This window comes from Saimiri boliviensis, chromosome 1 (assembly GCF_048565385.1).
Source record: "Saimiri boliviensis isolate mSaiBol1 chromosome 1, mSaiBol1.pri, whole genome shotgun sequence".
In the NCBI taxonomy this organism is placed as follows: Eukaryota; Metazoa; Chordata; class Mammalia; order Primates; family Cebidae; genus Saimiri; species Saimiri boliviensis.
The window spans coordinates 212,261,198-212,275,063 of record NC_133449.1 but is presented as its reverse complement, the minus strand read 5'-3'; the positions used below and the strand labels follow the sequence as shown (position 1 = coordinate 212,275,063).

Sequence of the window (13,866 nt, the reverse complement as noted above, 5' to 3'; positions counted from 1 at the left end):
ACTTTTCTGACACTTGTTCTTGACAAAGTCAAATGAAGGAAAAGGCTTTATTTGTACTTTTTCAAACAAGTCAAATGACATGTTTCCAGCTTGAAACTGTCATATGGAATGAGCAGTCCATGTGCACGTAAACAGACATTCTTATCATCAGTCTTCAACCAACTGCTCTGGATTAAGCAATGATGTAAATACCCGCAGACTGGCTCAGAAGGGGCTGTGACTGAGCCTCCCGTTCCATCCTTTCTTTGAAAGAACAAAGGAAGGACCTCAAGAGAAATAAGAGGTAATGACAGAGATTGCTGAGGGGCTTGGAGTTTCCCCAGTAGAGGGACATGGGCCTTTTGTCAGGGCCAGGTCGCTGCCAGATGGTGCCTTCCACCTCAGGGTCAGGAAGCTATGTTGAAAATACATTGCCTTTGGCTTTGCTTTATTTCTCTGAAAGTTTACTGAAGTTCTTTTTGAAAAGTTTCTACTCTTTCCCAATGGATACTAAAGGGAAGGGGCTTTAATCGCAAGCCAGGACAAGATAAATCAGTCATGCAGTGAATCTGGACACTGGACACAGAAGCTATGAACTTCTAAACCGGAGCCCTGGAGAAAGCAGAGAGGCTGATGCTGAATTAAAGATGAGCTGAGCAGCACTTCTGGTTCTGCCTTTAACTTTCACAAATCATCTTTTGGGTTTGCTTTTGTCAAGGTAACTGATGTTTAGCTGAGTTACAATAAAGTTACAATAAAGAAGCTGAATATTGGCCGGGTGCTGTGACTCCTTCCTGTAATCCTAGCACTTTGAGAGGCTGAGGTGGGCGGATCACGAGGTCAGGAGTTCAAGTCCAGCCTGACCAACATGGTGAAACCCCGTTTTTACTAAAAATACAAAAATTAGCTGGGCGTGGTTGTACGTGCCTATAGTCCCAGCTACTCAGGAGGCTGAGGCAGGAGAATTGCTTGAACCTGGGAAGTGGAAGTTGCCGTGAGCCGGGATCATGCCACTGCACTTCAGCCTGGGTAGCAGAGCAAGACTCAGTCTCAAAGAAAAAAAAAAGATGCAGAATATCAAATGGCTGAGGCGAAGGGTGCAAGAGGTAGAAGTAGAGAGAAGTGTTAAGGGGAGTATTAATAATGGCATGAAATGTAGTTCCTTTTTTGTGACTTCTATCAGCTTAGAACTGCTGAGAGTAAAGAAAGCAATATACCTCTGAAGTGACTTTGCAGAATGAGCTTCTTAATTCATTCTACTGCACCCAGTTGCTTTCTCTAATACCGTGATAGGCCCCTACAGGAGTTCTAAATATTTTGTGTATCAATAACAAGAAAATGTGCTATGTAGTTTATAGACATTAGTGTGGCTACTTTCTTCTTCAATGCATTTTGAAATTTGAACATGATGGAGTTTTCAGAATAGTATTAGATCCCCAAGCAAATCTCTTATAAGTGAGGTTTTCATTTTTCCCTTCCTGAAGCTTCCTTTTGTTTTTTTTTTATTGCAAAGGTCAGCATTGAGGCTTTCGCAGTTAACTGATAAAGACATCCAGCAACACGGAACACCTTGGTTATCTACCCTTGACCGTCTCCAGCAGAAATTCCTGATTGGCTTCAGCCTGGACAGTCTCATACCTCCCTGAACACATGCTGCCTATTTGTTATCTGAACTTTGGTTCAAGTTCTCCTTCCTATTTTGAATGTGTGTCCCTCCCCTCCCTTCCTTCTATCCAGTTTACTCTCACACTTCGGGAGAAACACCACCTCCTCCGTGGTCCTTGCTCATGGGCCCCCGCCCACATGCATCTCCTTTCCTGAACTCTTATTCCATGAGTGGCCCTGTGTCTTAGCACTTAATCTCCTATAAACCATGCTAATAAAATGGATGTGGTGCTCCCGGCTAAATGTATCAAGTCAGACTTGGCTGCAGTTCCTTCTGGCCAGAGGAATGAAATGCCTTGTGGAAACAATTCATCTTATAGAATACAATTTGCTGTTACTTGACTCACAGCAGACTGGGATTCTAGAGGGCAGCAACTCTGACTCATTGTTCTCTGTAGCCTCCTTGATACCCAGCATAGGCTGGATACTCATCTAGAAGCAGTCATTGAATTAATTTGGAATCTAAAAAACCTCGACATAGTCTAAGCAGTACTAGTGCAATTGAATGAACATGTAGAAAACGAGTGGAGTCACTGTGATCCACAGTGCGATCAGGGATTATTCTGGAATAGGAGGTTTCATGGATGAATCACCATGGTGTTCACACAACACGGGTGTGTTGGTGGCAACCATGTCTCAGCTGGAGATGGCAAAGTGGGTACAGAGAGATGAAACCTGGTCAGGTGTAGAAACGTGGTTGCTAGCTGCCTACTCACTTGGGCTGTACCTTCACAAGAACTACTGTTCAGGAAAGTCCTGAACAGGGACAGTAAGTCTATTTGTCTTGGATGCCAACACTAATTGATTTATGTTGACTGCCTGAAGCACTCTGTTGAAAAGAACTGAAAAATACCACATGGGATCAGTGGAACAGAATACCATACTTAACCTGCAATGTGGCATTGATGTGTCTATGTGCTGACCCTGACCTTGATGCTATGAAGTAATAGAAAGATCCAAGACAGGTTTCTGCCCACAGGATTTACAGTCTGACTGGAGAAATAATATATTCATCATATAATTAGTGAACAAAATATGAGAGTGCTAGATTGTGGAACAGAGATAATATTATAGTGACATGTAAAAATGTAAACTTTATGACAGAATAATTAAATAAAAGCAAAGGGAAGAGTAGATGAATGTGGGCTGAAAAGGTCAGGAAAAATTTGTGTAGGGAAAGGCCTAAGCTGAGCCCTTCTCAGAGGATTGAGGTTTAGGGAGAGGTGGGGGAAGGGGGAGAAACTGCACTCTTGAAGGAGTGAGGATGCCATTTGACAAAAGGGGTAAGAGAAATAATGATACTCCCGCTGAGGAACCGCATAAGGGAGCAATGGGAAAGCATGCCAGTAGGAAGGCATACGATTTGACAAGAGACGGGGGAGAGGATTAGCTTCTTTTAATAATGGGATACAAACCCCATTGCCCTGGTGTTCCAGCTTTACCCAAGCAGGAGAGAAGGACAGGAACAGAGTCCCTTGTCCTTTGCCCTTACTGAAGGTACTGTGCTGGCTCCATCAATGAAGAGGTAGAGTGATGAGGAAGGGCCTGGACCCCCAGAGAGAATGTGTGGTTGCTCTTGTGCAGCTGGGTAAGCCCAAGGTAGAGTATTTCTCTGAGAGGGACCTGGGCAGAAAAATCCACTAGAAGTGGGTAGGAGATGAGTAAACAAAAGAACGTTCCTTCTGTAGCCTGGGAGGATCTGAAACCTCTTCAGAGAAGGACATCAGTAACTGGACACCTGGAGGGCTTCATACTCAACATTCAGGGCTTATCATGCATATATAAAAATAATTGTATTTTTGTTTTCACAGATGGGACACAATGCGAATGCCAATTAGAATAGATGATCTATGTTTTCTTAGGGAAAGTTTGAGATGTAGAGAGTTGAAATGCTCTATGGATTACAGGATTATGTTTTAGAAAAGTCCTTAAATACAGGCATTAGTTCATTACCCAATAAAATATACATTGAATCTTGTTTCTCCACTTTTTATCAACAGGCAGGGATTTCCTTAGTAGTTAAAAGCCTGTTCTTTGAAGCCAGACCGCCTGAGTTTGAATCCTGTTTCTATCACTTCAAGATGTCTATAACCACTCCATGCCTCAGTTCCTCATCTGTGGAATGTAGTGTCTACATCACAGGGTTGCTGTAAGGCTTAAAATGGAAAATGCTCAGAAAAGAACTTGACACAGAGTAAGTACTAGAGTGTTAGCTATTATTTGTCACTGGAAAAGGTAAAAGAAGAAAAGAAAAGGCATGAATATGTTTTCATATTGCATCTTTGAAACTAACTCTTCCTGGATTGGAAATTAAGTCATTAAATAGTCTAAAAATTGTCTGCAACCTGAAAATCCTCTAATTGAACACATTGTACTATTTATTTCCAAGATATGTGCAGAGTTCAGGGATAGAAAAGAGAAAGATTTTTTTGGTAACATTCATTGGTAAAGTCGGAACTCCCTCATAGCTGGAAAATAAATGGATAAAATGCTATATATTTCAAAATTTGAAAATGTGGGTTTTTGGGTTCCAATTTTTCACTTTCCAATGGATGATAAAGGCAATAGAACTGCTCCTAGCAAAAACTACCATGAGGAGCTAATTTTATTTAAATTAATTTTCATAACAGTGTATGCTTCAAAGTAGAAACAATACAGTTCATTGCTCAGTCCAATTACCCAATATGACAAAAATCCTGCATAGAAGGCAGTCATTTGTCTACCAAAAGGGATATTAAAAATCTATTACAAATTTGATAGAAAAAAAGAACAAATTTTTTTAAGACTTACATGAAGAAAAATTCTAGCTGGGTAGAATTTCCCTTTGCAAAAACAAAGACAAATTGGAAAGGCTGCCATTTAAGGATAAATCATTAAGAGGCTTTCAAGATGATTACCATATTTCTTTTCTTTTTCTTTTGTTTTGTTTTGTTTTTTTTGAGATGGAGTTTCACTTTTGTTGCCTAGGCTCATGTACAATGGCACTTTCTCGGCTCACTGTAGCCTCCACCTCCTGGGTTGAAGCGATTCTTCTGCCTCAGCTTCCTGAGTAGCTAGGATTACAGATGCCTGCCACCACGCCCAGCTAATTTTTGTATTTTTTGTAGAGATGAGGTTTCACCATGTTGGCCAGGCTGGTCTTGAACCCCTGTCCTCAGGTGATCCACCTGCCTTGGCCTCCCAAAGTGGAGGGATTATAGGTGTGAGCCACATGCCCAGCTACCATATTTCTAAATTGATTCTCTGCCTCTAAATAGATGGATTTATGTTATGTAATATTTTAATATAACCTTTATTTAAATTATCCCTAGCAGGCGATATTTTAAAATAAAGTGAATTAGTATTTTGTATTTTAGCAATTCAATCATGTACAACCTGTTTTTTCACCAATGTGATTTCCTAGTTTTGTTGAGGAGCAACAGGAAAAGGAATCCCAAATAATTTAAGGGGCAAACTCAAGGTATGATGCTGATTTACCATTCATCAAAATGAGTTGAAAAATGGGATGCCTTTGGGTCCTGTGCTAGACTTAACTGAACTCCAGGACACTCACAGACAGAATTGCCGTCTAGTTGTTTATAACCATACTCAGCCTTTGCCAAGTTTTGGCCAGGCTAAGGGAATCTTGTGGACACACAGGGTACAACATGTAGGAATCTCGGGCCCCTTTTTCTTTTGTGTAGACACTCTTTCAAAGGTAGCTGCAGCACACAGCAGGACTGAGACAGCCTGGAGTCTTGCTTTGTTCCCAGCAGAGGGACTTTCCCAAGCCAAGAGCTTAACTCCTTCAGCAGCTGGAAAGCTGGTAGCGTTTCTTCTTTTGTTTGCTTTTTTTTTTCTTCTTTCATTCCCACCCTCTACCCCAAACATTTTCCTGAGGAAATTATGATACTTCAGGTTGTTTTACAAAGTTAATCTCTCCGGAGACTCTGTAAAACATGCAAAAGGGATATCATTCTTTTTGTTTTAATTTTTGCCTTTAGAATTTAAAACTGCTGAACTGTAAAACCTTTTGGGGAAAATTTAAATAATGCTTATTTTATGTATATTGTAAGCACAGGGTAATTTTTTAAGCAGGGAGGGGAAAAACTAATGAAAGTGCAAGAGGGAATCACAAAGACAAACTAAAGTAAAAAGTTATTAAGTATATCACACTTAAGCAGCATGCCTATTTCACATAAATGTGGTTTATATGTACACATTGGGTCAGATGATGTCACCCAATCTCAAAAGCTGCATAAAATAAAAGCCTGATGTACCTTATTTATCCAATCAGAAACTACGTCTCTTTTCCACATTCTGCTGGGCAATGACATTGCATTGTATTTAAAAGAGACTTCAGGCCAGCATGAGGTGCTTCACTCCTGTAATCCCAGCACTTTGTGAGGTTGAGGTGGATGGATCACCTGAGGTCAGGAGTTTGAGACTATCCTGGCCAACATGGTGAAACCCTGTCTCTACTAAAAATACAAAAATTAGCTGAATGTGGTGGCAGGTGCCTGTGATCCCAGCTACTTGGGAGGCTGAGGCACAAGAATCGCTTGAACCCAGGAGGCAGAGGTTGCAGTGAGCCAAGATCCGTGCCACTGCACTCCAGCCTGGGTGACAGAGTGAGTGAGACTTTGTCTCGAGAGAGAGAGAGAGACTTTAGAGGACCAATGATTTTGGACAACTAATAAAGAATCAGTCACTCTGGCTGCTTTGCCGATCAAGTCTTCTTAGTCAAAATGGTCAAATATGTGCAAATATGGCTTTGTTTAATGCATCTTCCTTCTCTAGAAACAGTCATTATAATAATGCTCAAGATCCTGCCACAGCTATCTAATCAGGGTCTATGTACAAAGCACAGAGTTTGGCTCTAAAAAGCATGGTGCATACATGGCTTCGGTGACTCACATTGGAGTGTAGATCTAGTGGATGAATGTAAGGATGGGCGATTTAAGCCATTGTGCCAACATGGCATATGGAATGATTCTGAGAGTGTGATAGGGCCAATGCAAGGCAGAGCTCCAGCCGAGTGGCTGTGTTCGTCTTTAGAGCCCCGTCTGCCTTCATGCTCTCTTCTGTATCATCTGGCTATCAACTTAACCCTGCATGTAATTAGCCAGTGATAATGGAGTCAGAGGATAAATGGCTTAAAAGGGTCTCGGCACAGTTTATTTCATCATAAAGGAGAACACTTCATGATGGGGAGAGTCTTCCCCGCTTTGTGTGAGGAAGAAAAATCAACCAATTGGCAATCCAAAAATGTCTGATTGTGCACCTGCTAGGTGTGTGTCCCTGTGGGAGGTACCTCAGAATTATAGAAAAGTACAAGGTACAGCTCTGACCTCCTGGAACTTACAACTTAGGTGTGGACAAAAATACCCCAGTGAAGCCATAATACTTAGTACAAAGCCACATGAGAGAAATGTAAACTAACTAGTACAGCCTGTAAGTGCCAAAGGAGTGGTGAATAAATGATGGTTTCTCACAGCTGCTTAATGGGATGGGATCAAAATAGGGATCAACTGATTATCATTGCAGGAGGGAAAAAAAAGCAAAACCATAATTCAAACATTTAATGGACACCAGAGAAAAAGAACTATAAAGAACTATAGGGAGAGTAATAATTGTCTATTTTGTCAATATTCATCTTTCAATAGGATTTGTTTTTTTTTTTTCTTTTTCTTTTAAAATAGGAATGTTTTATCTAACTTGACAAACTAAGCTTATATGGGCATTTGAACATGGAGGAAAAGAAGTGAGAGCATTTGGAGTTAAAACGTCAATATGAAATGTATTACAAAAAGAAGATTCTTTTATGAAAGGCTTCTAAAGTTGCCTTACATTTCTTAAATCAATCTGTAGCACATAATCAGTAAAACCGTGTCATTTAAACAGAAGATCGTAAGTTAGAAACTCACCCTTATGCATCTGTATCCTATTATGGGCTGTAACTTAACACATGACTTTCAGAAGTTGTTAAAATTGAGTTCAGACTAACAAATCTTAACTGTTAAAAACAATAAGCACCGCCACCAGAAACCTCTGGTGAGATGGGAGAGCAGTCAGTGAAGAGGTCCAGGTTTGATCTCACAGAAGAGGTGTCTATCATACTTTATTTTGATCTGTTAAATCTTACTTATCTATGAGAAATAAATGTCCTAGGACAGATATGGCCACTAAGTGATCAAGAAGCTACCTATTTTTTCCATTTTGAAAACCTGCCTTCTGGGGTTGAGACTTTTATACATTTGACTTTAAACTCTGTCAAATGTATATTTACTGACAAAAGAAAAAGAATCAGCTCTTATGCCATTGATAACTGAACTAAAAGGTACATTTTTCCCTTAGTATAAATTCAAATAAAAATAGTTGGGTCCTATAATAAATAAAGTTCAATTAGCATTTGAATAGGCTTCAGTCAAACAGATACCCATAGTTTAGATGCCAAAATTAGCAGAGTTCAAATTACTGTAATTAAGAGGCACTCAATACTTTAAAATAAGCTAGCAAGGCACGATAAGGTTTATTTTTGTTTGGCTGTTTTTTTGTGTTTTTAAACTATTTTTTTTCAGGGGTGGTGGAATGCAATGCAATATGTATAGGGATTTTACTGCAGAAGAATCTTCAGCCTTTACATTCTGCTCCATTCCTTTCAGGGAAATGTGAAAACTAAATTTATCATCAAATTTATTGATTTCACATAACTATACTAAAAAGCATGGGGTAGATAAAGTACTTCAGTCCTGAGGATTCTTGCTTTCTCATGCTGCATATAGTTAGATTCATGATTGCTAAGATGCTTTTAATAGCTCCGCAGTCTGGTCCAGTTTTTCCAAACCGTAAAAAACGTACTCTTTGAAGTAAAGTATTCACCTATCTGATATAAATAAAACCTTTCATGTAGAAAAATGTTCTCTCAAATGGAAGAGTTAATGCACCTCAAATATGTGAGAAATTTGCTTCCAATTTTCAATGCTTAGTAAAGGATCCATCTTACTTTTTCATTATAAAATTTGAGAAAAATATCAGTGAAATCTTACATGTCACTTCGTAAGTCAGTGCTAGAAACCAACTCATTCTCATGGCTACAGTGACAATTAAGATAGCTTTTAAACAATCTTTTTGAGAAAGTTTGTCTTGATTTTGGACTTCACTCAGTGAAAGTGGTTTCTCTGACATTCGCAAATCTTTTATCTTGCCTGAGTTGGCAAATGGTTTCTTGCTAAGAAAAAGCTGCAGTTCGTCCTAACGTAGGTATCAGGAAGTGTATGTCCAACCGATGTCAATATAAACTTTTCCCCAATGCAACATAAGGCCGTAAACTTCCAGATTTAGGATCACCGTTAACTCCAATGGCTCCCTATTGCCTGCATGTTAGCATAACCCAACCTGCTTCCTCAGTCTGTCTCTGCCTCCCCCGGCACATGGTTCTTGTATTGCCCAATTTGTCTTTGAAAAAGCTGTTCTATCTCATCAAAAACTATCTTCCTCTGTCTACTTCCTTCCCATACTTCTGTTCAAATGTGATCATTTAATGGGCTCCCTCTATTCTCCCAGAAGAGTTCCTTTTTCTCCCCTCTGTTTTCCTAACAGATATAAGTTGAGCATCCCAGATCCAAAAACCTGAAATCCAAAATGTTCCAAAATCCAGAACATTTAATTACTGACATGACTCCAAGGAAATGTTCATCAGAGCATTTTAGAGCTCGAATTTTCAGATTTGGGATGCTAAGGTATATATAAGGCAAACATTTGAAAATTCAAAAATAATCTGAAATCTACAACACTTCTGGTCCCAAGCATTTCTGATAAGGCATACTCAACCTGTACTGCTCTGACAACAGCAGTGACATGGTAACCAGCACTTGGGAGAGGAAGCGTCTTGTAGTGTTTCAAGGTGAGGAGTTGGAAGACAGAATTTGATTCCTGGCTCTATCACATACAAGCCGTGTGACCTTAGACAAGTCATTTTTTGTTTTTGTTTTGCTTTGCTTTGTTTTTTTTGTTTTCTGAAATAGAGTTTCACTCTGTCGCCCAGGCTGGAGTGCAATGGCACAATCTTGGCTCACCACAACTGCCACCTCCTAGGTTCAGGCAATTCTCCTGCCTCAGCCTCCCGAGTAGCTGGGATTACAGGTATGTACCACCATGCCCGGCTAATTTTGTATTTTTAGTAGAGATGGGATTTCTCCATGTTGGTCAGGCTGGTCTTGAACTCCCAACCTCAGATGATTAGGCAAGTCATTTTAACCTCTGTGTGCCTCACTTCCCTCACCTCCTACAACATAGTACCTACATTACTAGCTTACTGTGAAGAATAAATATTTCTAGTACAGCGCCTATCACATGATGAGGACTTGACGTCTTAGCCTTACTATTAAATGGTTGAAGGAAAAGCCAAAAGATGGCAGATAAATGTATTGTGCTCTTGTAACACGAAGAGTTAACACTCAGATTAGGATCTGAAAGCATAGCTGTCTTGAAGTCACGTGGCGATTTCTTTGAGAAGGCACACAAGGAATTGTCAAATGGTGGCAAACAAATAGTAGGCTCACATACTTCTTCAAAAGAGTGGACAGCGGCTGCTTTTAGGATAGCTCAGCTTTGGTTGTGATGCACGACACAAGAAAAGAAATTAGATATTGCACAAAGCCAAGAATGGAAGGCAATATGAAGACAAGCTATACTTTGTATGTGGAGATTCTGCCTGGTAGTATGGAGACTTCCAGTGCTACTTGTTTTAAATAGAGACATTTATGCAGGGAAGAACAGTCCAGTGTCAGCTCAGGTGAACAAACTTCAAACTGGGAGTCCACCCTATTTAAAAACTCTTTCCATTATTTTTCATCTAAAATGTGAAATAGGGAAAAGAAAACAAAAGTGTTATGGAATTTATTTCCTTCCAGGAGAGAAAATTAAAAAAAAAAAATCACAACTATTGCCAGATGAATGCCTTGTAGAAAATAAAATGGCAGGTTTAATGTATTGCAAAATGCCATTTGAAGAGCTTCCTTTTCTGAGAAAGCATTTAAATTTTATTTCTTTAAATGAACGTAACTATTCCCATTTGCATCTGTTTCAGAACAGAAAACTCTCTGGGTGCTTTTTCTAACCAACTTGAGAGAAAATTCAGTTACTTTTGCTTGTTTTTAAGCAAATCAAAAGCCAACTGAGGGCAATAAATGAATTGCATGATCATTTACACTCCCTGCATTATGTATGACCAAAGAGTGAAGAGAGAAAAAAACTGTGTTTGCATTCATGGAAGGGAAATTTAGAAAAAATTTAAGTGGGGGGTGTGTGTGTATGTGTGTGTGTGTGTGTGTGTGTGTGTGTTCTCTTTTGTTCAGCTGGGCTGGGTTTTAAAAATTATTGGATCAGCTTTCATCTTGTAGGAAAGTAAGGTAGCAATTTTTCTTAAGGAATTGGCAGTGATGTGCTCAAGTGCTCAGCTCTTTCCTTCTGGCAGAAAGAGCTTGGAGCCGGTTAGAGTGGAGGAGGAGCCAGGAGTGACTAGGAGGGGAGGGGACTGCTCAGAACCTGCCATTCAAGGCTGGTGGCAGCTTTTTACAGGCTGCCAATAGGAGTGTGGTGGCAGCAACTTATGGCTATGCCAAAGAAAATGGATCCATATGCCAAACTGTGGCATGTGCAACACCTACAGCTTGCCAGGGCAATGGCATAGGCTCTAGACAGATTTTTGGTGTCCTGTCCCAGAAAGTAAGCCCATTACCACTTACTCATTTCATGAGATTGGTAAGTGGTTGGATGTTTTAATGTTAGGAAAACTCCTGGTACAGAAGTGTGCCATTTGGCTTACTGTCAGTTAGTCACTTTTCAGATTAGAAAAGAAGGGAGAGAATCAGCAGTTTAACATTTACATCTTCTAAGCCACGGAAGCAGTTGCAGAGTAGCAGTCCATGCTCTCTGGTCAAATTTAGGTTCTATGTTAATGAAGGAAATATATAAAACAGGACACTTATTTGTTCTCCCATGTAAAATAAGTCCTGCAAAGTCCTGGATGACAGAACTTAATGCATTATTGTAATCCTTTTTGTAGTCTTTATCTTCTCTCTTCTAAACTGTAAACAAGTGCTGTAATTTAGTTCAGCTGGAAAGTGAGCCATACAATTTCAGTTTTGAACTTGCTAAATTTTCAATGAGCCAGTGACAAATTTCCCCCCTACTTTTTTTTAACTGCTTCCACTATTTAAACCCTCAGCATAAGACCCCTGGTCCTATACAATTTATCCAAAGCATGGGCAGCCCCAGAGCCCTTTTATCCCTCACTAGTGAATTCAGTTCTATTGTACAAGAGAGACATTCTTTCCTTCCCTTTTAGCTTAAAAAACATAACAAACCTGAATAGACTCCAGGCTAGAGTAGTGGAGAGAGTGATTTTTATTAGATCTAACATAGCTATTGGCAAATGCTTAAAGACAATATTTAAAAAGAGAGAGAGAAAGAAAAGGCTTTCACTTTATCCCTTGAAGGACAGATTGGTTACAATTTAACATCTAAGAGGAAAAATTTATAGAATCGAATGGCCTGACATTCCTCTTTCTTCAGCATACATATGAGAAATCTAAGCTAAGAGGACATCTGGAAAGGAACATTATTCAGCAATCAGAAAGCAAAAATTCAAACCATTGATGTTTTGATGGAGGCAAACATAACTAGATTCACAAAGAGGAAAGCTGCAACCTATTGAAGTTTAAAAAAAAAAAAATTCCATGTGCATTTTACCTTTTGGGCAGTTCCATGGCAAAGTTCTATTTCAGAAGCCCTTTGTAATGTGAAACCCACTGTAGATAAGATACAACATGAAGACAGTCTGTTTTGCAGCAGCAAGAAATCAAATTGGTTCCAGAAACGAAGTTATATGACAAATGGCTTAATAGTATTGCTAGAATTGGAAATCTTGATTGAATTATTTTTAAATCATTAAAAAGATTTTGAAATAACTTTGCCATGCTGTATAAATTGGTGGTGGTGGGGTGGGTCCCCACAGGGAGTGTTGCTGAGGTTGGGAGGCAACTCATTTTATTGGCCTTTTAGCTAAAGCATTATAATCGGTCATCAAAATTTAAAAGCTCAGTGCTGATTTATTGTTAATTCTGGTTTGCAACAAAAATTTTCAGACAAACAGTATCCTTGAATTAATAGAACTAATATGTGTTGTGGAGTATTAAGCAGGTTAACAAATATTGATATATTTTAGTATTATTTCCAAGTTATTTTTAGGTTTAATCTCAGTACCACTCAGCTTTGCTTTACTTAAAAAGCATCAGAAAAAGTTCATTAAGTCTTAGTCGGGTCTTGGATTGTAGAAGAGACTTTTAAATCGTTAGCAAGATGTACCACTGACAAAATAACCCAGCGCCTAATGCCTGTAGGTGAAATGAAATTCTTCTGACTGAAGTCAGGAAGAAGTTAAAATATCACTTAGAACACAGCATACTACCACAGAGATTTAGGAGAAATTGTACTTAAATAGGATGTGACTAGACATTTAGGACTATTTTCTAAAAAGTCAAAAAAACTTTTTCCCCTTCAGTACTTACAGTCTTTGAAGACTAGAGCCGGATCTCTGTGAGGCAAGACTTGGGCAATGATGTGTCTCAGAGATTCCAAGGTTCTGTCCATCTTGGGTCTGCCTGTGTGAGCCTCCTGCACAGAGTGTCCTCATGCCTGAATTCTTGCAGTCCTGGGCTGAATTTCTGCAGCTCATTGATGCACTGGATTACCAAAGAATCCCTTTTAACATCTGCCAATCAGACATTTCCCAGAATCTAAAGACCCCTCAGGGGGCCCTCTTCCCAGGCTCACTTATCTTTGTTGTATGCTGAGCTAATTAGCTCGAAAGGCTGGCTGACAGGCGGGTTCCCATTGCTTCCTTCTGTTAAACACACCCACCTACAGGCTAGCTGGGGAAGCTCGCTAAATTATGAAAACGGCTTTCTTCTCCAACTAGATTTTGTCTGAACGCTGTGCAGCTTTCTGACTAGGGTGTTTCTTCTGGCCCTCCATCTTCAGTTGTCCTGCCCCCAGGAACTGGAATCAGGAAGGTGATTACTCCAGAAAATTTCCTGAATGACAAAGGAGTTTCCAGCTCAGAACTGCCAGCTGTATGTTCACAGTATTATCTGTGAAAATCTAAATGTTTAGTATAATTTTTCTTTGGTAAAGGAGTGCTATAAAGATTATGGGACTGGGTGCAGTTTTTCATGCCTG

At 39.6% G+C, this 13,866-nt stretch overlaps 1 protein-coding gene across 1 annotated transcript in view; it reads right to left on the bottom strand.

Moving 5' to 3' along the window:
- LIX1 (limb and CNS expressed 1) overlaps positions 1 to 13,457 on the bottom strand; it is a 51,335-nt gene extending 37,878 nt beyond the window's left edge. The window contains exon 1 of the mRNA XM_003920728.4: positions 13,197 to 13,457. Coding sequence (XP_003920777.1) covers positions 13,197 to 13,278 — 82 coding nt within the window. The 5' untranslated portion in view covers positions 13,279 to 13,457. The remainder of the gene's footprint in view (positions 1 to 13,196) is intronic.
- Between the last annotated feature and the right edge of the window lie 409 nt (positions 13,458 to 13,866).